Here is a 27,777-nt window from a genome sequence, read left to right as displayed (position 1 = left end):
TTTTATGTTGGTTGGATATTTCGATGAAATTAAAGAAAACATCAAATTTCAAGTTTTGTGTGAAGTCATCATATAAGCGACTGGATTGAGATTGTTCTATTTTATCTCTTAATTAACATGTTTGTAGCTCGTTTTACTGGCTTGTTAACTATAAATATGCTTGAGATATGATCCTGATTCTACAAAGAAGAAAGATGTTAATGATCGTAGGGAAAAACTGTGAAGACATTCTGCTACTTCCCCTTCCTTGCTTTCCTGCATCAGAGTTAGACGACATCCTTCCCATAATTATCCTTGTCTACACCGACTCTATGTTTTGATTTTCCTGACTAGTGTGGTTTGTAAATCCGAAGAGCTATAGTTGTATGTTACCTTAACTTCCAAATAGGGATGTGTAAATCACAATAAAATTGGAACCAAAATTAAGTTGGTGATTTTTCCCGAGTTGAGTTTGGAATGAAATACTGAGAAGGACCAGTTTCTCAATCTTAACTCCCCTGCCTTCATTCTCATGAAACTCTTGTTGATTGGCAGTGCAACAATTAAGGAAGTGATATGTGCACATAAAAATCCTTACATTCTCATGTCGAATAATTTTTTTTCCGTTATAAATATAGAATATTTGGAAAGATCGATCACTGAGGTGAAAGTAAGGAGTTACGAAAGGTGGTAACTGGTAAGGAAGCGGGTCAAGTGTGCATCAACTTTGTCTTCCTATTCTTTTACAAAGCTTCATCATATCATTTTATTTATCTTAGTTCATTTGTTTGTAGATGTTTAAATTTTAAAACTGATGAAAACAATTGTTGAGCATAATTTAAATTTTCCTCAAGAATTAATTATACTTCTATATTTAACAATGGCAACTGAACTCATTCCTAACAATTGCCTTTGTAAGAATTGAACTTTGGTTCGTCCTTTAGAAGTGTTGACGGCTTTCTATCGCTGCCCTTGATTGATTTAAACTCGGGTAGTTTATATTGTATACTGGGGATGATTGGCAAGTTATACTTCTGTCATTCGAGTAAAATGATATACTCTTATAAATCTGAATTATCATATTGATAAAAGAGTGTTTCTATAAGCTATTCTTAAATGAGAACCATTTTAAGGATTGTTTTTATTCTCATTAAACCACGTATTATCTTAATCTTGTATTGAACATTTATTTTTATTTTTTTAAATAATTTTCTTAATTTTACATTTTGGCAATTGGAGGACCACTTTGTATATAATATATTTTGACAATTAGAGAATCACATTGAATATTTAGTCTCAATAGTACATGTTTAATTCACAATCTTATTTGCTAAAAATAATTATTGTACTTACTATAATATCTTTATTCGAGTAAACCGATTCTTAAATAGACTTGTATATTATTGAATTTTTCCAAATTTAAGAACAAGGTATTTTGTTACAAAGGTAAAGAAAAAGGAAAAAACACGAAAATACTGCCACTTTGTTTGGAGGATAAAGATTTTGAGAATAAAGAAAAGAATAAATGACTAAAATAAATAGATTTTTAAGTTGTTTAGATTGATAAAATTAAGAAAGAAGTATGAGAGAAAGAAAAGTGGGTGTGCATTAAAAGACATATTTATCCCTAATATCATAATTACGTGGTCCAAAATTAAATGATATTCATGTTATTTCAATTTTAATGGATCTAAAAAAAAAAATTCCTCTCAAAATCTCATCACTCAAAGAGTATTTGTTTTTAAGTAGGTCATATCATTCTTTTCTCTCTTCTCTCTCAAAAACAATTGAAAACCTTGTTCTCTCAGACTTCTTTGTCACCTACTTCTCTCTCGCCAAAACCACTCTAAACAAACTGACCGTTAAGTTCTAGAAAAGCAAACCCCCATGACATCTACTTGTAATAACGTGTTCAAAACCGTCGGTGGCTCTTGAAAAAAAAATCAAATTTTCAATCTAAATAATTGAACCAATTGATTTTGTTTGACTCATGACCCAATTAAATTTAAGAACCAGTAAGAAATAAATACAACCCGTGGTGACATCTATTGTGAAAACTCTTTTCCATTCTTCATTTCTCCAATATGAAATATATTCTCTCTCGGATTTATATTTCTACTTAGTCATCATTCTCTTGTCTTCTCCATTTCTTACTTCTACATAATTTTCTTGCATATTTAATATGATGTCATTTCTGCGTATTTTGTGGTGGTCACGATTCACGAAGACAGAACAAAACACCACGGCACATAATTAACTAAATAAAGCGAAAAATAAAGCAAGAGTTTAAAAAGCAAAAAAGACCAGATTGTGTCGTGAACTTTGGTTGCAAAGTGGGAGGACACAAGTGTGTATATGAACAGATAGAAGCTGAAGCTGAAGGTGCTAAAGCAAACATGAGACAAGTTTGGTTTGAACCAAAAGTTGCTTACTATAACACTTGTCACTTAAACTCGTTAGTCTATTTTTCGTCAAAGTCCAAGTAAACATAGTTATCTTTATCCCTAAATGCCGGATGACCTTTAACATAAAAAAAAAAAGTAAGAGTTAGTTTTGGAGAATGTGCAAAATTCTCTTCTAACCATAAAGGTTATACTGTAAAAACTCAAAAAAGAGATATTCGCAAGTGTTTTCATATTTTACAAAATAACATTTTATTATTTAATGTGTCACTTTAATTACGATGCTAAAACATAATAAAATCAAGAGACAATAATAACCTAAGTAAGTGAAAAGATACATTAAATTATCTAAAACAAGGAAAAAAAATTGTAATTCCAAAACCATGTATAATACAATAAATAAACTAAAAAAAGTAATGAGAAAAATGGGAAAGATAGCTATCTTTTGTGCTTTCTTTTACTATTATGAAGAAGAAGAAAAAAACAATCCATTTTAGGGATATGCAAAGTACCTTGTATAAAATTCATTTGCCAACCCAACTAAAACACATCTTTTTAGATGTGCCCTGACTAACCTTTCTTCATACAAAATGGTAAGTTCCAAGACTTTACATATAAGAATCTAATCATATTATATATATTGAGAAAAGAAAGGAGGTCGGTCATCTTGACTATTAATTTATAGTTGTATGTTTAAAGTTAGTTCCTCTCATAAAAATATGCTCTTACCAAATAAACACCTTATATGTGTTGTGTCTATGTATAAGTATATAATCTGTCATTATGTCATTCATAATTAAACTGGTTTTTCTCTTCCCATGCATTGATTAGCATACAACTAAAGCTCTATAGTTAATAGTCTATGACTAGAAGAAACTTCTTGCTTTTTCTTTATTTTTGAATTTATGTATGTCCATATTTTTTGCTTGTCTTGGTACAAGAAGATCATTAATACTAATAATATCTTACCCTTAAACATGGGGGCCCAAATGGAGCAAACATATCTGTATCTTTCGGCTGCTTAAAATCTTTAGTGGAAGAGTCAAGGTTTTAGAGTCAAAACCCAAATGATTTCTTAATCAAACAACTGTAATTGAGCCGTTTGTGATCTCTTTCATTTTGGTCTCCTATTTGAATACTTTTCACTTGCACTGTTTGCACAATTTAGTGGGTTCACTGCAGGTTTAATTGAGCCAACATGGTGTTACTGATGACAAAGCATTGTGTGGCAAAGGGGAAAATGCTAAAAATAAAAAATAAAAACAAAACGGCTTGACCCTTTTGATATGATTAGTGGCATGCTATTTCCAATGCCATATAGAATGATTTTGCAGGCTTAATTAAAGAGAGTAAAATTATAATACTACAAGAGCTGTGAATCAATAAAATTGTGGCCCACTATAGCTTTTGTCTTGTGGGGTGGTTTAGTCAACTTCAATTTGCATGCTTCGATTAAGCTTTTCCTTGCCCTTTTTTGACTACCCCTTTTTTCCATTGGCTTTTGGAGATCAGTACTCATGTCTCTCATTATCAGTTTATTGAAAATTGATCAAAGGAAATTTGCAAGGAACATGCATGCAATGTTTGATAATCTACTATTTTGTGCCATTAGCCATTTTCTTACATTTACTCACTAGCTCTTAAACACTCTCTGCAGGGTACATTTATGCTGTTGTATAAATCCAAAGTCCAGACAAAACCAAGGTTTTAAATTGCGGTCACAATTACAGTTTTATTGTGATCCTTGATATAGAAGAAATTGCAAATAAATGCAGTCGTAGTTGTGATAACGAAGACCTCATAAACCTTGACGTTGTGGCCAAAATTTATGACTCCTGACGATTTTTACCTTTGGACATAACTACCACCAAAATTTGATTAAAATATTTATTATTACAAGAAAACTGTTAATGAACATTCTAGAATCCAAAATTGGTTTTCTGATTGAATGATCCCAAACACAAACATAATAATAAAGTTTTAAATGAAACTAAACTCTGCTTGAAACTACAAATGTTTTTTGGCATGTAAGAGATATTAACAAGAAACTCTAACCTTTTATAATTGAGTGGTTTCGATTGTTTGACACTCTTTCCTGTGCTAACTTAACTTCATTATTGAGGCATGTGAACTACTACCATCAGTTCTGTCTAAGATATATAAACCATACAACAAAATTGAATATTCTACCATTGAAATGCGAAGTAACAAACAAAACTAAGAATTTAACAAGTGGGCCTTTCATAAGACAACCTTTTCCATTTGTGTACTCTAGAGTGGCGTTGTTTCAATGACACAAGATAGGGAAGACACAAAATATCAAATTATTGAATAATGTTCATCCTGGTCAGATAATTTTAACTGCTCCCTTTGAAAACTATGAAGCAAACAAGAGTTTACGATGTAATTGGTTGATTATTTTGCATAAAAGGTTTCACATGTGTATATTACATGCAGCTGGTGAACAGCATGCTAAGATAAAGTGCCTCCAAATTCAAAGATTGGAGACTCTAGTATCCAGACAATTAATGCTGTTGCTTTCCATTTCTGGTCTGCCCTATCAGTCCTCCAGTAAAGTTCACCATAAATGGTACTAGCTGAAAGTTAAAGGTGAAGACCTTATGATAGATTTATTTGTAGTTTATACATATATAACAAATAACAATAATAGTTTATGGGGTCAAGCCTTTTTCTTCTGATGTGTATGTGTCTTAGTTTTTTAATATTGTCTCTTGTACTGAAAAGAAAAAAATTGGAGTAAACCATCAATTTCATCGTTAAATTATTACATTCATCCTAAAGTAAAAAATACTGCTCAACTAGTCCGGGAAGTATTAAAAATCCTGCTAAGTAATCCTCTAAATATTAAAAAAAACCTTCACATTGGTCCTTGAACTGAACTGAAATACATCAACTTACGAACTAAAGGGATGAATCTTCAATGTTTCAAAGATAGTTTTAATATTGTAGAGATTACTTAAGAGAGAGAGTAATACTGCAGGGACGAAATTGGTGGTTTATTCAAATATATAGAGTTTAGCTGGTAGAATTCTAGGTAATTTGATGATTAGCTTGGCCTTTACTCATGAACTGATACACATAAGGATACAATTTTGCCAATGGTAATCAAATGCCAATCCTTGCATGGACCAGATGAAATAATTGGCTCACTAAGTTTTTCATTGTTCACTGAGTTCAAAAACAAGGTAGATCTATATTTTAGCTTACCAAGGTAAATCGGTTATTATGCTTGTTACTAAGATACAGGAAACACATTTTAAATGTCATTGGACCTATCAAGAAAGTGACTGTTGCAAAAAAAAATATTAATTCAAAAGTGCAGTTTGTAAGCTCCATTTAAAGTATTTGACAAGTTAAGGGAATCTTTATTTTCACTACTCAGTTTAACTATGAAGTAGATGATGGCATGGAGACCAGAGATTTAAAAGAAACTAGCCTCAGTCCGGTGCAAAACCACAGGAAAAGAGAAAACCAACATTTTGTGATAATAATAACCAAAATGTCATTGGTTGAAAGGGGAAAAAAGTTGATTAAAAAATTTGACATGTGACAGAAATTTGGACAGATTTATGATATACTGAGATAATAACAAGATTTTATAGGTAGGTGAAAAGGGGGGAAACGGTTTACATAATGACATATGCAAAATCTCTTTTTCCTTCTCCCATGATGAAGTCACTGTCTTTAAAAGACTTCCCACAACTTCACCCTTTTCATTCACATTCTCTTCTATGCTCCCTTGAGGTGGCACTATTTGACTTCCCTTTCCCCTGATAAAAAAAACACACACTTTCTTGCCATTTTCCAAGCCATGTCAACCTCAAGAACCTCAGATGCTTCCCTCAAAGGATATGAGTCCAACCAAACCCAAATGAATTTGTCTCTCCTTCAACGTAACATGTCTCCTTCTGGTGAGAGAAGAGGCCGGGGAAAGCAAGCAGAACCTGGAAGGTTTCTCGGAGTAAGAAGGCGCCCTTGGGGTAGATATGCTGCTGAAATCAGAAACCCTTTAACTAAAGAAAGACATTGGCTTGGAACATTTGACACTGCTCAAGAAGCAGCTCTTGCTTATGACAGAGCTGCTCTGTCCATGAAAGGATGCCAAGCAAGAACCAACTTCATATATTCCAAAGACACCAATACCAACATTTTCCACAATGCTCTCACTCCTATGAATGCTCAACCTCTCTTGCCACCTTCATATAACACTCACAACCCACAACCAATCAATCAAAGTGGCCTATCTCACCTTGGTAACATTTCTTCCCACATTGAAAACCCTTCTGGCATGAGTTCATCTGGGTCACCTCAGGATGATAATTTCTTCTTCTCCAGTGATTCTAACTCGGGCTATCTTGAATGCATAGTTCAGGATAACTGTTCAAGGAAGAGCAATGCCAGTGCTTCAAGTCATGACCTTAAGCTTGGCCACGTTAATACAAGTTCCATGCATGTTCAGCCACATTTTGACACCACTCATGAAGTCCTGAACATGCAAACAACAGTGGCTTCAAACTCCGCAGATTTTTCTTACCCTAGTAAAGGATTATGGGATTGCAGCTCCAATGAACTAGCAGCTATGTTTAAAAATCCATCAAGGGCTGAGGAAGGGTGCATGAATGCATTGTATCCCTTCACTGATAGTTCAAGCTACGGTTTCATGACTCAGGCTGAGCCTGTTTCTTCAACTACATGTTCTCCATCTCTTCCTCCCTTTGGGGATGCTGATTTGGGATACTCACCTTTCTGAGCTCGGGTGAGGTAAGGTACATTGTCTTAAAAACGGGTGTCTTACAAGAAATTGTTACATGGTGTCGAATTATCATGATTTCGATGAATTTCTATGTGATACATAATCAAATTTTAGTAATTTTTTCGTAAACTAAAAAATTGAGTTATATGTTACGTGGAGATTGATCACACTATGACGTGGTACTTGCATGCACTTTGGTTTTTTTCTAGGGAGCATTAGTGCAAAAGACAATGATATTCAATTGTAACAGTGCAAAACCTCAGTTGGTTAAAGAATTACCACACCTTTTATTATTATGAATCTAGGAAGATATTTTTGACAGAGATTCTTACTCAGCTCAGAAAAACTTGGAAAATGCAAAAGAATAATTTACAAAAACAACAACAACAACAACAAATAGTTGGACAAGGGAAGGACTAGTTCAAGACCTTCCCATGCTTTTACCAATATCTTTTTAGTAGAGAAAAGATGAAATCCAAAATGCTGGTTAATCGAGTTAAAAAATAATAGATAAAGGCGTTTAAGATAGTTGTTATCCGACTAAGAGCAACTATAACGTGTTGTTTATCTCAGTTTCTTAGAATTAAGCAATGGTGGTTAATTGATTTTAGGATTGGAATAAGTGATCAGCTGTTGCTTAGCAATTTTTTAACAACAAAAAGTTGTATTTTTAATAAATAATTTCAACTGGGTTCATTTGAGCAACTCATCGACTCATCATGTTGGCGAAAAAAAATAGTAAAAGTTCTTAAGTGTGATGTGTGTAAGAACCCCCAAAAAATTCATTTCAAGTAATTTAATGAGCAACTTAACAATGTAGATGCTCTAAAATAAAACTGATTGATACACTTCTAGTATGAATGCGCAAAACAATGCCAGATGATAATAAACTATAAATTTCAGGATGAAGCACTGTAAGTGAGGGAATTTTCTGGAAGGTCACAAAGTATCCGTTTGTTTTAGATTGTTTGACTCTAAAACGATATTTGACACTGATAGAATATGAGTTGAAAACTGTTATTTTATTTGGTAATTTGCGTTAGTTTAAAATGTGTTCTTCGTGAGTGAAGATTTTAGTCATAGCATTATTAATAGCATTTCCTTTTAATGATCAAACACTTCATTTTTTTTATCACATTACACTTCATTTTTTTTTCTTTACTCGGACGTTTCATTTCTCTTTCCCGAAGTTCTGAGCTATGAGAAAAAAATTAAAAACAGTCGTGACTTAAATCTAGGCGTTAGTGTGTAATTCACGAACGTTTTTAACTTGAAAATTTAGAAACAGCCATGTATTTAACTTAACAACGGTTGTGTATAATAACAGCTAGTTTTAGCTTTGACATAGACATCTGTAATTACATAATCATTTCTATAATTTATTTATTGTATGACATGGATATGCCTTCTATTCTTGACACACGACACGACCATGTTTCTTTCACAAAGTTTGTTGTGTCCATTTATATCATAATTTTCTTTATTATTATATCATATCCTTTTCAGTATTTTTTATTATCTCTAAACACTTTATTATAATCAAACTATAATGATCATTAAGATTATTTTTAAAATATCATTTTCAAATACAAATCAATTCTTTCAAAATTTATATTAAAAACTTAAACAGATTAACCGAGCTCATTAAAAAAAAGTTTACGGGACTTCTCGTGAAGAATCCAAGCCTAGAGGAGATTTTCTTGTCTAACCCTCAATGTACCCCAAGAAAAAAAAACAAAAGAAAAAAAGCAAGATAATTGCATACATCAGGGAGACACTATTTTTTTATCATAGAAATTAAATACAATATCAAGAAATTTAAAATAACTCCTTTTTAATTTATAAGAATCAAATACAATGTCAAAAAATTTACAATAACTTACAAACTTGAGTTAGACCCCTTTGACTTTCCGAAAAACACTCTTAAAGTGGAGAGGGAAGAGTTCAACAAAAACACCAATTTTATTATACTATGAAATTTCTAAAAGACAAAGCTCTTAGAGTGGAGAGATTCTTCACATGCATATTACCCACTCAAAGAAAACTTGAAATTTCGCTACAGAAATTTGATGGTGCAATTTTATTTATTTAATTTTGCTACATGATATCGTTTTTGTTGGTCCAATGCATTACACATGGTGCACATAAGGACTTGATCGGAAAGTTTCTTTCAATGGAAGTTGTGTTGTGCGCCAGGAGCTGTACAATACAACAAACATCTTAGAACAAAATCAAATTCGATCGAAGGGCAAGGGGGATAAAAAAATTATAAAAAAAAAACTCCAAAAAAATTTACCCGATCTCGCATAAAAGCTTGATGAGGTATAAACTGATAGAAAGGGAGAAAAAAGTTATTACACATTCAAATGCGTTAGTTTAAATTTGTTTCTAATACGTATTTTTTTTTTAATAAATTTAAGTACCAAGTCAAGCTTTTCATTGTCACAACAACATCGTGTATCTAAACCATATAAGATAGCAATGTGAAGCCTCATTGTAGTCTCCTGGTTACTTCTCTTTACATTAAACCCTAGATACAAGTTGGGAAAAGCGTTGAATAGGACTTACAGAGCAGAAATGGAAAATTGTTCCCAAATTAAAAAAGGGTTCAGGTGAAGAGTCATAAACACATGACAAACGAAAGTCTGGACAGAATGTTCTCATATCAAAAAAAGATTGGAGCACAAATAAGCAGCACAACCTATTGGAGATGTGAAAGGGCATGTGCACAATGGGCTTGCAGATTCTGAGTTATTCAAAAGCAAGGTGGTCGTATGGATTGCTAAAATTCTCAAGGGTGGCCATGGTTTATTCGAGATCAAAGAGATGGCCACAAAAGTTTATATGAACACAAAGATAATTTGGTGTGAAGTGTGCTAGACCTGAAAGTTGAACTGGGACAACTGAAAACAAAACCTATTGGAGGACCTCCTAGAATAATTATGTCCAGTGGAAGAATTGAGATTGAAAAAAGGAGTAATGATGAGGTATGCATTCACATTGCTTAGGTTGAGGTGGGAGAGACATTGCTACTTGTGGTGCTAATGACAGTGGCTAAAGGACCTGAACTTTGGGAAGGTGGTTGAGTGCTTGATTGAGAAATGGGCCCACCAGTTGACAAAGTCAAGCCAATTGACCCAGTCAATGTTGATGAAGACATTCTGGATGGAACAGACTCCTTGCTAGATCCTGAGGTAAGTTCAGGCCGCAACTCTGAAGATGAAGATGATGGAGCAAGAGTAGAAATTGTTGAACCCACAGGATAGGGTGCAACTGGCATGTCAGCCAGGGAAGAAGCAGATGGACTATAACTCAGTGATCCCATATGATGATCGAATTTGCATGCAGAACCAAACTTACACACTCCATGTTGTGCATAATGAATGCAAGCTGGTGCCGCCCCCTGATTATCAAACACAAACATTAGATTGATGATTAAGAAGGCAGTCAAGAAATTTTTCATAAACAATTCAATTGAATAGGCAAACTTATCATTACCAAGTGCTAGTTTTGTAAACCCATAGTGTAAAAAAAAAAAAACTAATGTACACTGGTGCCAAAGTTACGAGGAATAGTAGCGACACATTCTTTGATTTGACACTCTTTGTAACACTATATTATTGACTGAAATTGATTGGAAGTCACCTATTTTGGTGGGTCCTATTTCTCATTTAATGACACTTTTGATTTAAAAGTGGGACCCACCAAAATTAGTGATTTCCAATAAATTTCAACCAATAGTAGAGATAGTGTTAGAAAGAGAGTGTCAGACATAATGTTGCTAATATTTCTCATAAATTAAATATATTAAGATACTTTCCTTGAACTAAAGTCAAAAGAGAAACACTAATGCAAGACGAGAGGAGAGACAACAATTACAGCAGAGAGGAACATTGAAGACTAGTTTATCATATTTCAAAAGACACTCACGTTCAAGAAAATGAAGTACTCCTAATTTCTAGAAAATGGAAAACTAGAATCAGTCCTAATTAAAAATCACATGAAGGAAACATAAAGATTACCCATGAAAACAAAGTTTGAACAACTCAAGCTAGTATAGAAAATAGATTGAGATAAAAAAAGGATGGCAGCATGCGCACCTAGCTCAACAAAGAAACATACAGCACAAGGTGTTCCTAGTATTGTCATAGATTTCAAGCAAATGCAACTGATGGGGCAAGTAGCACAAAGCCACAAACCCAAATAGCATGTATAATTCTTGCATAAAAACTTTATACTTGACCTAAAAGGCATTCCATGACAGAAGTAACATTCAGGCAAACAAACAAGATAAAGAATACACAATGCTCAAACAGACAAAATCTTGCTGACCAAAAAAAAAAAACAGACAAAATCTTAAGTTTAACAGATAATAAACCAAAAGGAATAAATGGAAATTAAGTTGGAGGTCACATAAGAGACTCTAACTAAAATAGGGAACACTGATGCCAGGGAAAATGCATAAGGTGAATATATTAAGGTGCAATGAATAACACATTGAAGAAGGACCTGAAAAGCACCCAATGACAACAAAAAATTAGAAAATAGTATGAAATAACGTTAAATTAAAAAAACAAATACCAAAACATAATGAAACAAACCACAAAACTGTTAAAACACTTATTTCAAAGAAATCAGGTAACTGATTGTCAGAAAACCATTCCAGGAAGCAAAGTAAATAGTGTTGATTGATCCACGTAGTACTGAACTTCACCTAGTGGGATAAGACTTAGTTGTAGTAGGGTAACTAGTAGAACATATTAATAAAAACCTCCCGGTACTTAAATCAATCAGCTGATATGGAGATGGATGTTGAGTGTTGACATGCTTACCTAAGACTCTTCAACCAGAGAATATTTTACTATATACACATCTTACAGGGGGGAAACAACAAAAAGGGAAAAAGAGTGAAACACTGATCCTTAGAATATTTTACTATATACCACATCATGGCTAACTCTAAAAACACAGCAATGAGCAAAAAGAAGAAACCTGTTCAAACTAACACCAAATTAGCTTATAGACTCTGCCAGTCTACAAGGGAAATTGGAATGTATAAAACCAGAGTTTTTAGCGGATCTTGCCCATAATGCTTATAGGACTTCTTCCACATTCTAGCTTCCAAGGCATATTGTATGCTATTATCAATCAATAAATTTTTGTTACCAAATATCAATCTAATATGTTTTAAGACAGATGAGCATTTACCAGAATCCCATATAGATAAAAATAAATACACCCTAGTCATTGAACCCTCTCTTAAATTATTACAGATATCTTTAGTTTCATTTCATTCACTCACCAGAATGAACCTCAATGATCAACACTGAGATTTTACATCACAAGTGTATCTTATTATGATAATGCTACTCATTTATTTAGACAAGTATATGTATATGCCAAGATCCGTATGCTTAAATCCCTTACATTTATGACTGTTATTGAGTATTGACACTCCATAATTTACAGAGGAAACAAAATGTTTGATTATATTTGGCTGAACATTAATCTCTGAAGAACCTAAAAACTCATGCTAGTCCCAACCATAAGCCATGACAAGAGCAGGATTTTATAACAAAGACAAAATAGAATTTTGGACAAAAATGATCATTAAAATCAAAACAATCTTAGACACATTTCCTAAAGCCAAAAGAAGTGAATAGATCAATTTTCAAATAAGAAATTTGCTAAGATGCCAAGCTGATCTACATGTAGGAATATGATTCCTAACCTGATGTTGTTGGCTACTGGAGAAAATGTAAGGACACAATGGCTGGTTTATCCCTAATTTGATTCGTCCACAGACTTCAGTTTTAGTCCCTGCCATTCATGATAACCATTCTTAAGACTATGTGCAATGATATTTAAATGTGTATTTTAAGTAACACGCGCCAATTTCACCCACATGGCCATTAACACACCTGACCACTCTCACCCCACCCCCTCCCTAGAGGGGAATGAAGATCTCTGAATACTGACAACTTGTATGCAGGACTACTTATTGGCATAAGAATCTTAAATAGGAGTACACTACATTCATTTACAAGATCTCTGAGTACCAACTGAACTTGTGATAGTGACCATCTAAGTGATAAATATGGTCTTGGACTGCCACAAGGCACAGATTCTCAACCTTATTCCTATGATCCTATTATTCAATCAAATACTGTACCAAACCGTTCCTGGTTTGGAATCAGTATTTTATTTTTAACTCCTGAGTTTGCAAGCCCTAGATGTGCATATGACATACAGATTATAATTGCTAAGGCTTGAAATTTGGAACAAATAGGTTAGTGACCTAGTGTTGTTCTGATTCAAAGTAGCAACTTATCACCCTATGTATGAATAACATACTTCAAAAACAATTTCATACAAAGTACATCTTGATAATACCGCTGTAACAGGCACTAAAGATATCATAAGATCATTACCCAGTAACCAATAGCATGTTAACATACAAGAGATCATAAATTATAATCTACAAGCAAGCTACTGAAAGAGGAATTGTAAAACTTTCATGTACTAAAAAATGAAATCTTCCATATATATGGGAAAGATATATATGCCGGCCATAAAAGGATAAACATGAAATACACAAATTCATTATTGGTAGTAGATCTAACTATAATATGCACGACTCATGAAATTGCCTTAAGGAGTACAAAAAAAAAAAACCCTTTATTATCAATACATTAATGTGAAGAAACTAATCAGAGTAGCACTCAAATACAACAGAACTTGATAACATCAATCACAAGAATTTATGATGCTTCAGTGCTTTCTTACAAACTTAAAAGAGTCATGGTAAGTTTTAAATGTTTATAGTACACAGCACTCCTTACTCAGGAAGAGAACATATCCACACAGAGATTTTGAAGATCTTTCTAACTGAACTTTTACCACTGGGTGCAGCTATAGTGATGAGACAAAAATATTTAACATAACATACACCAAAAGAAAGGAACAGGAAGCCCCACTAAAAGGAATGTATGACAAAGTGGGAATTCCACTCTCATAAAGGTACAATCAAGCCCAAGGCGACAATATTAAAACAGTCTTACCTCTGTGCTTTCAAATTCTTCTAGAAGAATCCCCAATAGACAAAAGATGTAAGAGTTCAAATATCATCCAACTTAATGATTAAAACACTCATTCACTAGGCATTCTTGATATCAATTCATCAAATGATCTTTCATCTACATTTTAAAGATGGTACAGGCATGATATGACCCAACATGAATGCCTGACACATGAAAGAATAAATAAAAAGGCTCACCATCCCAGAAAAGTGTATCTTAAAAATAACCAAAGCACAAAAACAAGGAATAATGGTTCACTATGATTTGTTCTCAAGCATGAATTGCAAACTAAACTTGGGTTTCAGTGATCATGTTTCAAATCTCCCAAAAAGCTATTGAAATTGAAAACAAAACAATAAGAAGTCAATTTGGTTATAATTCACAAATAGCTAGTTTGATCTCTGGAAGCTATAGAACTCTGTTGGAGGGAAGATGGATCAACAACAGCAAAGCCTTTTCCTACTATGTGGAAGAGGGGAGATGGATCATGCATATGTAATTCACAACTCAATAAAAGGCGCCATATATTACAACAAAGTTGAGAGGCATCCATTACCGGGCGCAAAGGAAGACCTGCAGGACTAAGAATCACATTTGCTTTTGGTGCACTCATGTCCGGTGGAGGGTTATACCTATATGATGGACCAAATTTAACCTCCCCTGTTTTCGGATAATACTGATATTCTGGTTGGTTAGACCTTTCTGGAAATGCCTGCTCCTTCTGACTACTGCTTGAAGGACCAACTGGGGAACCAGAAGGTTGATAAGGTCCAGGATAGGCAGCTACTGGTGAAGGTAGTTGGGTTATCCCATAAAGCTGTGGTGAACCAACATTAGATGGAGTACCAGAAGGATGAACAGCACCTGTCGCAGAAGCCTGCACCAAGAACTCAATAGTTAATGGCTTCAATGAATGCACATGTAATTTGACTGAGCAATCAAAAAGAAAAGCTTGACCTACTTGATAAGGACCCCAGCCAGAAATAGGTACCATGGCAGGTGACAGTACCACAGGTCCATAGGGGCTCTGGACTAATGAGCCAGGCAACATAGGAGGCCTTGCAACCAGCACCCCAATTTGCTGGGACGAAGGACCAGGTGGGGGCTGCATGGTTGAATATAACGGCGAAGGTACCGGTACAGGCAAAGGCGATGGGGCAACTGGCGATGGTGCTGGAATTTGGACGCCAGCAGGAACTGGATGATGGAATTTACAAGTTGCACCAAACTTGCATTGTCCTGTTTTCACATAATAGGAACACTCCTTCTCACCCTGTTATCATTATCATTTATAAACATTCAAATTCAGATCAAAATCTTTCCACTGTCAGAAAACAAAACTGAACATTCACAAAACACTCTTAGCCTTATGTAAGTAAATTCAAAAAAGTGACACAGACCGGTCGCAATGGATATCCATAATAACTTAGTGACATGGGAGTAGCAGCAGTGCCTCCTGCCTGCCTGGGGTGGTGGTACTTGCAAGACGAACCAAATTTGCATGTTCTTGTCCTCATGTAATACTGCATTTTAACCATCAGCAGATATAGTCACGAACTTCAAGAACAACGAAAACAAAAAACATAACCACACTCCATCCATCCTCAACGGCATTATTTCACAAAAAAAAAAAAAAAAGCAATGAATTACAGTGTGAACCACCAAACTCAACCATTCAGCAGAACCATAAACAGCACCTGGCACACAGGCTGGCCTACTCGTTCCGGATACTCCCCTGTGGTCCTCTCAGCTCCAGCAACCTAAACAACACATAAACATAAACAAATTACAAAACACCAAATCATAGTGCACAATGCAAACACCTTATACTCAGTGAAAACGAAAAACATCGCGATTTTCAGCAAGATCAGACCAAATTGCGAACATAAAAGCACGCAATGACATCATGAAAACCCTTTAAAGCAAGAAGAAGAATAGTTACCGCGGCACGATCACGAGGATGGTTGAACCGACAGCGGGAACCGAAGCCACAGAAGCCAGTCCTCAAATAGTAAGTGCAATCAACCTCATCGGGGCGTTGCGGATACGATTCCTCCCCAGCACCACCCATTCCCAATTGCCACATGGGCTCTGCATTTTCCACAATCAAGATCGAACCAGCTTCACATCCCCGAAAAAAACCCTTAAATCACAAACACCAAAAACACAATAGCTAAATAGATTAATTAGATACCTTCGAGCCCGGTTTGGGCTTCGGGCCCGGCCCATTCCGGCGACGGATCAGACCGCGAACCTTCACTGGACCGGCCGTACTGCTCCATTGCACCGAGCCAATCCGGAGAACGGAGCTGATTCGACGCTAATCGGAAACCACAATGAGAGACTCCGATCAAATGGAAACTAAAGAGAGAAAAAATGGGGGTTAGATTTTCTGATTTTCTGGGGTTTCTCTCTCTCTCTCTAACTCGCACAGACAGCGTTTTGTTTCTGTTTTCTTCTCACTCTCTCTCTCTCTCTCGACTGTCTCTCTGGGGGGCTTCTTTTATTGGTCTGTGAGTTTGTTGGTTGGTTTTATTTATTTATATGCACCCGCCAACACATCCCACAAAAATTACCAAATATATATAATCCCTCTTTTTTTTTTTTGTTTTCATTCGCCTTAAATATAAATATTTATTTTATATTTTAAGAGAGAGAATCTCAGGAATTGGAAAATTGTGCTGATTTGGAACTGAGCTTGGGAGCAGGTGGAGTTTTATTAGGGGTGAGTAGTGAAAGAGAGAAAATTCTGAAAAGACGAAAATGACCTTGAATTTCAACATGTGGAATAATGGGAGTCAAATAGAGTATGGGAGATATGACAGAGTTGTCCTTTCTTATTAGACTTGATGAAAAAAATAAAATAAATGTTAATTAGTGTTTAAATTTAAAATAAAAATATTTTTATTGAGAAATGAAAAATTATATTATTTACCATATTTTTGTATTTTTTTATAATTTTTACAGTAAATATTTTCATGTTTTAATTTTTTAACAATTATCCGCTTAGTCAGACCAAAAAAATAAAGCAAAGATTAGTTCATTAATTTATTAATTAATTAATTAATTAGTCGTGTTGTGGGCTGTGGCTGACCGATGATGACAACATATGTGAAAAAAGAGCACGAGATAGATGCTATTGGCCCCACGTGGCATAAAAGGAGGATCTTCCTTAAAAGGGGCAAAAGGTCACAAGAGTTTACTATGTGACCACCACCATGGGATACTTTCCCCTACACAACCAAAAACCTATCCCCTAATAGCTTCTTTCTTCTTGTTCATATAAAAGGGATTTTATTTGATTCAGCATTTATATAAGATTGTAATGTCTCAAAGATTATGGGTGTTCTTTCATCTACTTTTGTATTAAAGATTCATTTTATTTATGATTCGAAGCTACTATTAGTCTAAGGAATTTTGACTATTGTAATATGTTGGATAAATGTAAGGGCATTTTAATTTTAATTTCAATTAAAAAAAATTAATTTAGAGTTAGATAAAATAAAATTGCAATAATTATTACTAATATATAATTTTATTCATGAGTTAAGAACAAAAGTCAAGATCAAATTTAAATACGTTCCTGAACTATTTTAAATTTAATTTTTAAAATCTAAATTCGTTTGAATTAACTCCATATCAAGGCAGGTTACTAAGACGGGATAGATCATAAACACTCCTAGCTGTTACATGTGAAATTTTATTATCTTACGAGTATAATAAACTAATAATTAATAGTAGTAAAAGCATTCGTTATCATTTAAAGATCACCACTTTAAGAACAATTTTATCATATGACACTTGTTTCAATTTTCAAAAATAAGATATAATCATTGTTTAGATAAATTGTCATAAATACTTATAAGAAACAAAAATAAAAAACAATGAATTGAACTTTTCATTTAAGCTAAAATCAAATGTATACCTTAGTTGTTGTTTTTTAAGTTAAACGAGAGAAGTTCTATAAAAGTTAAGTAGATAAATTGATTTTGATGTATAGAAGGAAAAAAATCAATTTGTAGTACCTTTTGACTTTCTTCTACAATGAATATATGTGGAAAAATTATTTAAATACTTACGTGTAACTATTGTTGTTTGTAGAAACAATGTTTCTTTATTTGAAAAAAAATAGATCTTAGAAAATATTTTAATACCACTACCGCTACGGATACATATGTTCTAACTTTAACCAACTCCAACTTCCTCTAAAAAGAAGAAGAGGAAGAAACTAAATCCTTTTTCGGATTGTTCATCTCTTTCCAAAAAAAAATATGTTTTCCAATTCAGCTTGCATTTAATGAAAATCTTTACCAAAAAAAATAATGTAATGAAAATGCGCTTTATGTTGAAGGTAAAGGTCGTGTGTTGGCGGGGGATACTTTTGCAACCTGCAATTTGTTGGAAGAATATCTTCTCCTCACAAACACGTTTTAGATATGGCTCATTAATTAGCCTAAATTTATAAACACAACAATAAAGTACTTTTGCCTCTCGATTTACGAGTGACCTTAATGATTTAGAGAATCACTATTTATACAGTGTTCCTATATCCTTTTTGCCCCTAACACTTCTTTTTTTTTCAATAAATTATCTAAGGTGCTTTTTACTTTATTCATAGGGTTATATATATATATATATAGAGAGAGAGAGAGAGAGAGACGGTGGAAACTGAGTAAAATTTTAAATCTTTATCACTCGTATAAAGAGAAGGTGGTAAGAAATACATGTAAAACAGAGTATAATTTTAGAAATATCAAGAAACAATATATATATAACAATGCAGTTTTTTTAATTCTGATAATTTTAAACATAACTTAATCGATCAAAGATTCTTTTATTTTATAAATATATCATTGTATTTTATATTAATTGATTAAATTTAAGTGAAAATTCATTTTTATCTAAATTGATAAATTGATTTAATATTTTATGAAACCTTTAGAGACATGGGTATAATTATAAAAAATAGTGATAATAGGAATATTAAGATATCCACGAGAATTGATTTATTTTTAATAATAAGAATTTATATTTATTATGTAAAGGTGTTTTATATATGAGCATTTTTTTTAAACAAAAACAATGCTTATTTTTAATACTGTTAAATGTGCATTTTCTTCTACATGAGCACGGCTACAAGCCCACAGCTAGCTAGTACATCTGTCCATGCTGAGTGTACCCAACATAATGTTACTTTTAAATGCTGACATTTTATATTATAATAAGTACAATTTAAAAAATAAATTAGAATAGTATAACTGTAACAAATAAGTAGATCTTAATATCATCAATATTCAATACCATTAGGGATATTCCCATAATGGGTTGCGAGGAGTTATACTTTTTATTTATTTATTTAATCTCTAAATTTTAACGGGTCCAGTTTTTTAAAAGTAAATTGTCTTTAAATTCAAATAAGTTTAATTATATATATATATATATATAAAGAGAGAGAGAGAGAGAGATTTAATTAAGACATACTTAATTAGGATGGAATCAGATTAACCTGAAATGAGACATTTAGTAAGATAATGACAAGCATATATATTATTAATTATTTAACGTAAATTGCTAAATGTTAAAGAATAGGTAACTTAAAATGTAACTTAATTTCTGCTTAAAAAAACTAACTTAATTTCAATAAGATAATAAGATAATGGTAAAAGGAGACAATTATATTATTTTTAAAATGTATCATATTTTTTCACCTTACAAAAGTTTTATACCAAATAATACGCACATAAAATATCTTCTTTCTATTCTATTTTTCGTAGGTGGCAATGTGACATTAACAAGATTATAAAAGGATTGATTGAGAACAGGACAACTCTATCTAAGTTTGCTCTAATGAGTGAAAAGTAATGATCCAAATATAATTTGACACAAGTGATATTTTTTTATACGTTGACACGTGTTAATTTATCACAGACATACAACAACAGTAATAACAACAAGAATAATAACCTCAAAAGCATTTTCAATCTAAGTAGTATATATCCACTAATTAATTAACTAGACCTATTTTAATCTGACACGATATCAAATTAAAAAGATTTAATGAAACTTTCTTTTCATCTTAGAGACAAAATTAAATTAGATCTCTAACATCCTTGAAGATCTATAAAGTGTCCAAATTGATTAACATTTCCCTTCCTATATATTAGCATTTGCACGATCTTTTTTATTGAATTTAATTAAAATACACAAAATAATGAATAAGTCTTTTATATTATTGTTTAACTACATATCGTTAATATATGATAAATATATAATTTTTTATAATAAATACTTTAAAATTTATATTTAAAATAATTTTTAATTAATTAATAGTGTCATTATTTTGTATTAATAATATACGAAAATTAAAATTTTATTTTATTTTTATGAGATTTGTATCATTATGCTTTAGCTTTCTTTACGTGAATGACATATATTATTGTTTCCATGTGTTGGGAGGACACGGGACTATGATTGCATTGATTTGCGGCGAAAAGATATTAAATGGAAAGAAAATTGCCTTTCAAGTGAGGGGATTGAAAATTGGATTTTTAGAAACAAAGAATAGAGTTGTCAAACTCAAATAATCACATCTATCGATGGATATTTAAATTTTTCGAAACAAATATTAAAGGGGATCAAGTGAGTATCTACAACTTTGTTACTACAATATCCTTTTCCTATTTTTTTAATGTTTAAGATTATCATACATAAATTAATAAATATTTAATAAAGTAAAATATTGTTATATTTAAATTAAAAAATTATTATTTAATACTTTAACCTTTAATACTTGTACCACTAGTGATAGATATTAAATAAAGATATATTTGAGAAAAAATACATTAGTTAAACTTTAAAATTAAAAAATATCAAATGTTTTGAGAAAAAAATAGAAAGCTAAAACATTAAAAGACATAGGAAGGAAGTAATGATTATTAATCTTCATCAACAAATTTGAAATGTTTTCTCATTTTCAATCATATTTTTTTACCAACAATTCTCTAATTCAATATTCTGTTTAAGAAAATTATGTTTAATTCCATTTGAACTAACGAGATATTGATATCACTTAATTAACCCTAGAAAACTTGAAAGACTAAATTAACACAAAATAAAAATTAAGAAACAAAAATATCATTAAATATTATATAAAAAATACTTTGAAATATTTTTAATTCTTAAAAGCTTATTTTATTCAATTGTATTTAACTACATAGTGTTGGATTTGCCCAAGGGTATTTTTCCTTGCCCAAATTGCCACACTAGGGTAAAAAGAGTTATTTTTAATTTAGTTTTCATTTTGTAATAAAAATGTTGTTTTTAATGATTTATCATCTTTTAAAAAAATTATGTGAAAAAACTTTTACAATGAACTTATTTTGTTTATTGAGAAATTCTACGTGAAAGAACTTCCACAGTTAGCTTATCTCTTATATCCTTATCAGAATTAAAAAAAAAAAAATCTTTCAGAAGTGCTTATCATTTTCATTACTATACACTAATAGCATTACACCAGTTAATAATTAGAATTAAATATTTATGCAAAAATTACGTAATGCACATATTTTTTTAATAAATTTCAATTTTGCAATTGATAAGATTTTTCTCAACTATTTTTCTATTTATTTGTTTTCATTTTTAAGTTTCACGTCTCTTGATGCTTCTTTTAAAAGCAACAAAACATAGTGCTCAACACATAAAGAAGGTTTTGTTTTTGTGTTTGGTCAGAATCTATGAATATGTATAATGCTAACATTCATTGTCCTTTATTTACTGTTAATATTTTCAATTTTATTCGTTTACTTTGAATAACTTTACCATCACTGTAAACGATTGCTTTTGACGGAGGATTGTAAGGGTCCGTTCTGTTTGAGTAAAAGAGAACTAAAAAGAGAAATGAACAGTAAATTAAAATGACACTCATATTTTTATGTTTTATTTTAATTTTTTTTATCTCAATTCATTTTCATTTCATTTTTTCTATTCTACACTCTAAAGGTGTTCCTACCCTTTTTTTTGCTTTACTTCATTCCATATGTAAAATGAATTTTTTTTTCAAGAAATCATTATGTGCATGTTTGATTTGCTCTTAAAATTATTATAGTGCATGTTTCAATGTAATTGAATGGATAAGAGGAAAATGAAAATAAAAACAATTATTCTAACTCTTTTGCAAAAAATACTTTTGCCTCAAGACATACTTTTCCCCAAGATAAGTGTATGTTTGATTTTTCATTATAAAATTATGTTTGGGACAAAAATAATTTTGTTAGTGGATCAAAATCATTTGAATGAGTATTGATAAAATTAATTTTAAATGCAATATATTGATTTAATTAAAATTAATTTTAAAGTAATATAATTTATGTTTAAATGTTTTTAACTCTCAATTAATTCTAAATTTATTATTATTTTCAATTTTTTAAAAGTAAAATTAAATATATAAAAATATATTCAAAATTAACTCTAAACTTAAAATTAATTCGATGATACATCAAAGAGAGACTAATTAGTCTCAACAGATCTCTATTCAACACTATAAGTATTTTAATTTAAAATTAAAAAAAAAATCTGCAATCCCTAATTCTTATCTTTACTTCACGTTCACTACATTAATCCATTTCTGATGTATTTGCGTTCATGTGGACCACACGCCAAGTCAAAGCGCGTGAGATTATTTTGTGGCGGGGAAGCAGCAGCACAAAGAAAGTGAAGAAAAAAATCCAACGGCTAGATCCGATATATAAAAATGAAACGAACGGTAAAAGATATTTTCATCGGTACAAGTGCAAGATGTGACTAAACAACTTTTTAAAAATATTTTAAAAGTGAGTATATATATATATTATCATTTATCAGTGATCTTTAATTTATGCAATGTAATTCTAGACTAAAGTATGTACGCTTTTCTCTCTCTCTCGATATATATATATATATATATATATATATATATAATTAAACTTATTTTACATTAACTTTTTTCAATGTGGAGAGCGTTAATACGGTGCAGAGTCCACGGGATCAAACCTGTGTTGTTAGCAAAATGACCGGATCGTTTCTTTGAGTGGCACTCGACTTCGTCTTATTAAGGAAGATCTTAATTTTGAGTCTGATGAATAAATAAAATATGATTAAGAATAAAGATTTTAGTAAAAACGACAAACAAGTAAGATTTTTTTAATAAATATTTCAAAATAAGAGAATGTGAGCTGTGGAAAAGGCTCGTTGACTGTGGTGGAGAAACCGGCTGCAGGCAAAAAGTAGGTTCTGAATGGTGATGTCACTGCCCAAATTCTGTGATATCAAAACGCACTCACGTAAGTTACAAAGAATGTCGGTGATTTATAATATATATAGTTTGTGTTTGTTTGGCGTATAAGCTAGATTGCGCCGGTGTTTTGTAGAGTAGAAACCTAGTAATTGGGTAAATATTCTCTCTTTGATATTGATTGCCTGAAATTGAGCATCACATAAACTTTGGAATGAGTTGAGGCTTGATTTTAACCAATCCAATCGTTGTGAACCTAGCATAATCATGTGTATGCATGAGTTCTGTTAGTAGTATTTTTTTTTTAATAAAAAATGTACATGTCATAGATAAAAAAATCCCAGGAATACTACGTGGATATTGGTGTCTTTCCAAACAATTTAACAATGTAATTTTTTTACTAATTAACAGTCAAAACTTTTTTCTCTCCATAAGATAATGGTTTCTTCTAATTTAATGGATTACTGATTAATTTCATTCATGATGTGTGATTGTGACTTGTTCAAGAAAATTTTATATACTGTAAAAATCGAACATAAATTATCTCACTAAATACATCGTTTATTTAATGTGAACACAGTAAAACCTTATTTCACTGTGTGAATCTTATAGGTTTCTCTAAAAAAAATTTAATTATATTTATATATTTTTTATATTATTCTCCCATCATAATCAAAATTTTGCTTTAACAATTCATGTGATAAAATGGGCACTTATTACTCAAATAAAACCTCAATTTTAATTGATGCATAACACTAAAAAATATTTTTTTAAAAAAAAAATCATCATTAGAAGAATTAGGATCATATCTCTTACACAATATTGTGTATGTAATATTGTGAGTTCAAGTTTTATGAATAAAAAAAGTGAGTAGAAAGTAAGCTCTATTAAGATAACTAATTAGATTTTTTATATAGCTAGTAAATATTTTACAACTATAATACATCGATAAAAAAAAGTAATACATAAAAATTTATGTGTAGATGTTGCCCTTCTTTGGCTAGATATATTTTTTTTGTTTCTTTTTGGAATCTCATTATAATCAAGTTGATGGAATAGAGTAGCATTTTGGAATTGAAAAGATTGAAGAAAGGTTTGAATGTGTGATGGAGACCTAGTCATAGCTAGCCGTTTGTGTTAGTAAATGCATAAAACAAGTTCACATGGGAAGTGGGCTATAAAAGGTGGGGTTTTGACCGAAGATGAGACTACTACTGCAGACCACCCTGCTACTTACTAAACATCCATTATGCATATGATGCTTCCTTTCGGAGGATCACGTTGACGCCACAATGGGGCATTTTCTGTCCATTGAATGGGCTACGAATCTTCCCCTTTTCCCATACATCCAGTGCTATGTTGTTCTTATGTTTGCATTATTGTTGCTTGCATCATTCAAGTTTTCCTCTACTTCAACCCTCTCTCTCTACTCATCACTTAAATGATCCTGAGCAAGCTGTTTCATTGTCGTCAAAGATTTTTGTCATCGTTATATTTTTTAGTTTATATATATATATATATTTCTCATGACAAGGAAACTGGTATTGAATTTGCAATGGTGGAGTGGATTTATATATGGTTAAAGAGTGAGTGTAAGATAAAGTCAACAGTACGTGTGCAAAAGACGTGAAGGACACATTGAAAACCTATTTAGTAGTATATAAATTCATGGAAACTACAAAAACCTCAACATCTTTGAGTACGTATCAAGAATATTTATTAGTTGAACAAGACAAGGATATTAGTGCTATCATATTGTATAGGCGATCTTGTCCCCCATCATTAGAACATGTTTATTCCTCTTCTCAGACTTGTTACATTGCCTCATTTTGAAGATGCGATCACCAGCTTGAGATTATTTATTTGTAAGCATTGGTTTTTCTCAATGTAAGTTCTTCTAATATAGTTAATTTAACCAATAGTTAGGTATGATAGTATCCAAAAATAGTGAATACACTTACAAAAATATATGCTCGATATAAAAATTTTAAATAAATAATAGACTTTTGCGGTAAGCATTAATTAATAATTAAATAGTGACCTTCAAATCTTCAGTCTAATGTTCTCCTAACTAAACTATCCCCGCAAGTTCTTGTTTTGTGTAAACATTAAAATTAAATACAATACGTAAAACCATGTATAATACCATTTCATAATACACCCAGGAATTAGTAAGATTATACGTGGTTACAATTACACCAATCGAGCTTCACTTTTTCTTGAATGCACTCTGTAACATTTCATAAAATCACCTCTCAGTTGCATATAAACAATGCATCTTGAGGCACCAAAAAATAGAGTGAAAACGACCCGATACTTGTAACAAAAGGAAACTATCTATTGGCCCAGAAAAGATGTAAAAGAGAGACCCATATTAGTCAATTAAATTCCTGTGTGTATTTCTCTTTCCAACAAGCAACTTATGGTAAGTGTCAACGACTCTTCTTTGCCATTGAGGAATATCTTGACTAGAGTAGAGTCTGGAGTACACATTTGACTCACTTAATTCCTAGAATCACTTCTTTTCTTTTACACGCATTACAATTTTTTATAGGAAAAAGGTAAACCAATGCAATGAAAGAAACATATTCCTCTGTGAAAAGGTTAGTCCAAAACCTTGTTCTTTTAAAGGTTCTCTTAATGGTTGACTTTTATATAAAGCCGTGTAAATGTTGCATTGACGAATGATGATATACCAATATACCATACAAGAAAAACCATTATACATCCCTAGTATCCAGTGTATGGTACAAGGTATCAGTAACTCTATCTTTAGTTTTTTTTTCTTGGACATTAGAAACTAAAGTCCATTAACTGTAAATAAAATGCAATCAGGGTGTAGAGAATTTTAGCTATATAAAATAATTTTAGCCTGAATGTCCAAAAAAAGAAAATATCAAGGCCAGTAAATTCATTATTCATCCATCACGGAAAAAGCAATAAGCTGAGAGCTTATAAGCCTCAAATGTTAAATGAAAATAACATATAAAAAGATAATCAAATAAACTATTAAGACTTAGTGAAATAAACTCATTTAATAAATAATTATATTTTGGTCAAACAAACTATTAGGATAGTAAAATAAAACTAAAAATTAAATTATTTATCTTACATATATTTAAAATAGAAAATATAACTATGAAGCTTGAGTTAAAAAATATGTTGAAGTTTCATTCCATTCATTCATTATCCTCTCCAAAATCAAAGCAAAAGCATAAAATATAATGTAGAATGCATTAGAGAAAAACAACATTTTCTCATAAATCACAAATATGGTTTCAATTTTTTAATTCATTAAAAAGAAAATTATGAAAATAATGACAAGAAAACACACTATTACCAAAAGTCCAAAACCATAGCAAGGACAACTGAAATAGCCAGGTGAAGCAAAATCAAGATCTGGTTCCTCTATATGGACAATGCTAATATAGTCGGATGAAATCAGATTTCATTTTACTACTCTCAATTCCGTTGAGTTGAGTGTATTTTATAAAACTAACTTACGAGTTAATTAAAAACTAAAAAATTAACTGAAAATAAATTTGTTAGTTAATTAAATTAAAAATATTTGACAAATTTACTGTTAAAATAATTTATAAGTGTAAAAGGACATTGAATTATTTAACTATAACTTCAAATTTGGTTACTATAAACATTTTCAAAAAATCATTACATTTTATATTTTAATTTATTTGAAATAATTAATCTTCCTAATAATTTGGTTACGTAGAGAGCTATGCCTATGGCTCCTCCTCATGGCTAATTATTATTACTTGTTATATCTCTAATGACAATTTTGGTGCCTTGAATTGCTAAAAAAGTTAGTATCGAATAACACTCCCATTAGAATTGCATATTATCGAGAGCGTAATCAAAATTCATCCCTGCAGATTTTTTAACAAGCCATCTCCTTGATTTGTTATTTAGCAGCCAGCGTCAACTCCGTTTTTTGAGATTTAGGCAATTTTCTACCGAGTCATTACTTAAAATTTGTTCAAAATTATGCCGGTCTCGCACTTATGTGGATTCTGGAGAAAACACGAGTTTAAGACAAAATAGTGTTGGCCCAGTGACTCAATTCTTACATCCATTTTCCATCGACCCAGCAGTACCGATTATCCAAAAATCAACCTGATTTCAGGTCATTCGACAGCATCTATTAAGATATAGATCGAAAAATGTTTGCATTACGACTGTGGTGCAATAGCCTAATTCCTTCGAGTGACTTGTAGGCGATATTCAGAATTATTAACATCTTGGTTAACAGCCATATAT

The 27,777-nt window shown here is 31.6% G+C and overlaps 2 protein-coding genes across 2 annotated transcripts; one reads left to right on the top strand and one right to left on the bottom strand.

Moving 5' to 3' along the window:
• Positions 1–6,213: 6,213 nt before the first annotated feature.
• LOC102661302 (ethylene-responsive transcription factor ERF086) lies at positions 6,214–7,152 on the top strand. The gene has a single exon (XM_006598264.1). The coding sequence runs from the start codon at positions 6,214–6,216 to the stop codon at positions 7,150–7,152; it is 939 nt and encodes a 312-aa protein (XP_006598327.1).
• Positions 7,153–9,526: 2,374 nt separating this feature from the next.
• On the bottom strand, positions 9,527–16,762 carry LOC100812433 (zinc finger CCCH domain-containing protein 34). The gene is made up of 7 exons (XM_006597467.4): positions 16,429–16,762; positions 16,177–16,325; positions 15,932–15,994; positions 15,635–15,757; positions 15,196–15,507; positions 14,791–15,111; positions 9,527–10,558 (listed from the first exon to the last, which is right to left on the bottom strand). The coding sequence occupies exons 1-7, from the start codon at positions 16,514–16,516 to the stop codon at positions 10,160–10,162; spliced, it is 1,455 nt and encodes a 484-aa protein (XP_006597530.1). The 5' UTR covers positions 16,517–16,762; the 3' UTR covers positions 9,527–10,159.
• Positions 16,763–27,777: the final 11,015 nt, after the last annotated feature.

Source organism: Glycine max, chromosome 15, assembly GCF_000004515.6.
Source record: "Glycine max cultivar Williams 82 chromosome 15, Glycine_max_v4.0, whole genome shotgun sequence".
Lineage (NCBI taxonomy): Eukaryota > Viridiplantae > Streptophyta > Magnoliopsida > Fabales > Fabaceae > Glycine > Glycine max.
The sequence above is the reverse complement of the archived record's forward strand: the minus strand, read 5'-3'. Positions and strand labels throughout refer to the sequence as shown.

Coding starts and splice junctions, on each gene's coding strand:
- LOC102661302 (XM_006598264.1), top strand. CDS start 6,214: ATGTCAACCTCAAGAACCTCAGATGCTTCCCTCAAAGGATATGAGTCC.
- LOC100812433 (XM_006597467.4), bottom strand. CDS start 16,516: ATGGAGCAGTACGGCCGGTCCAGTGAAGGTTCGCGGTCTGATCCGTCG. Junction 15,758..15,931: donor TAGGCCAGCCTGTGTGCCAG/GTGCTGTTTATG, acceptor GTTAAAATGCAG/TATTACATGAGGACAAGAAC. Junction 15,112..15,195: donor CTGGCTGGGGTCCTTATCAA/GTAGGTCAAGCT, acceptor TTCTTGGTGCAG/GCTTCTGCGACAGGTGCTGT.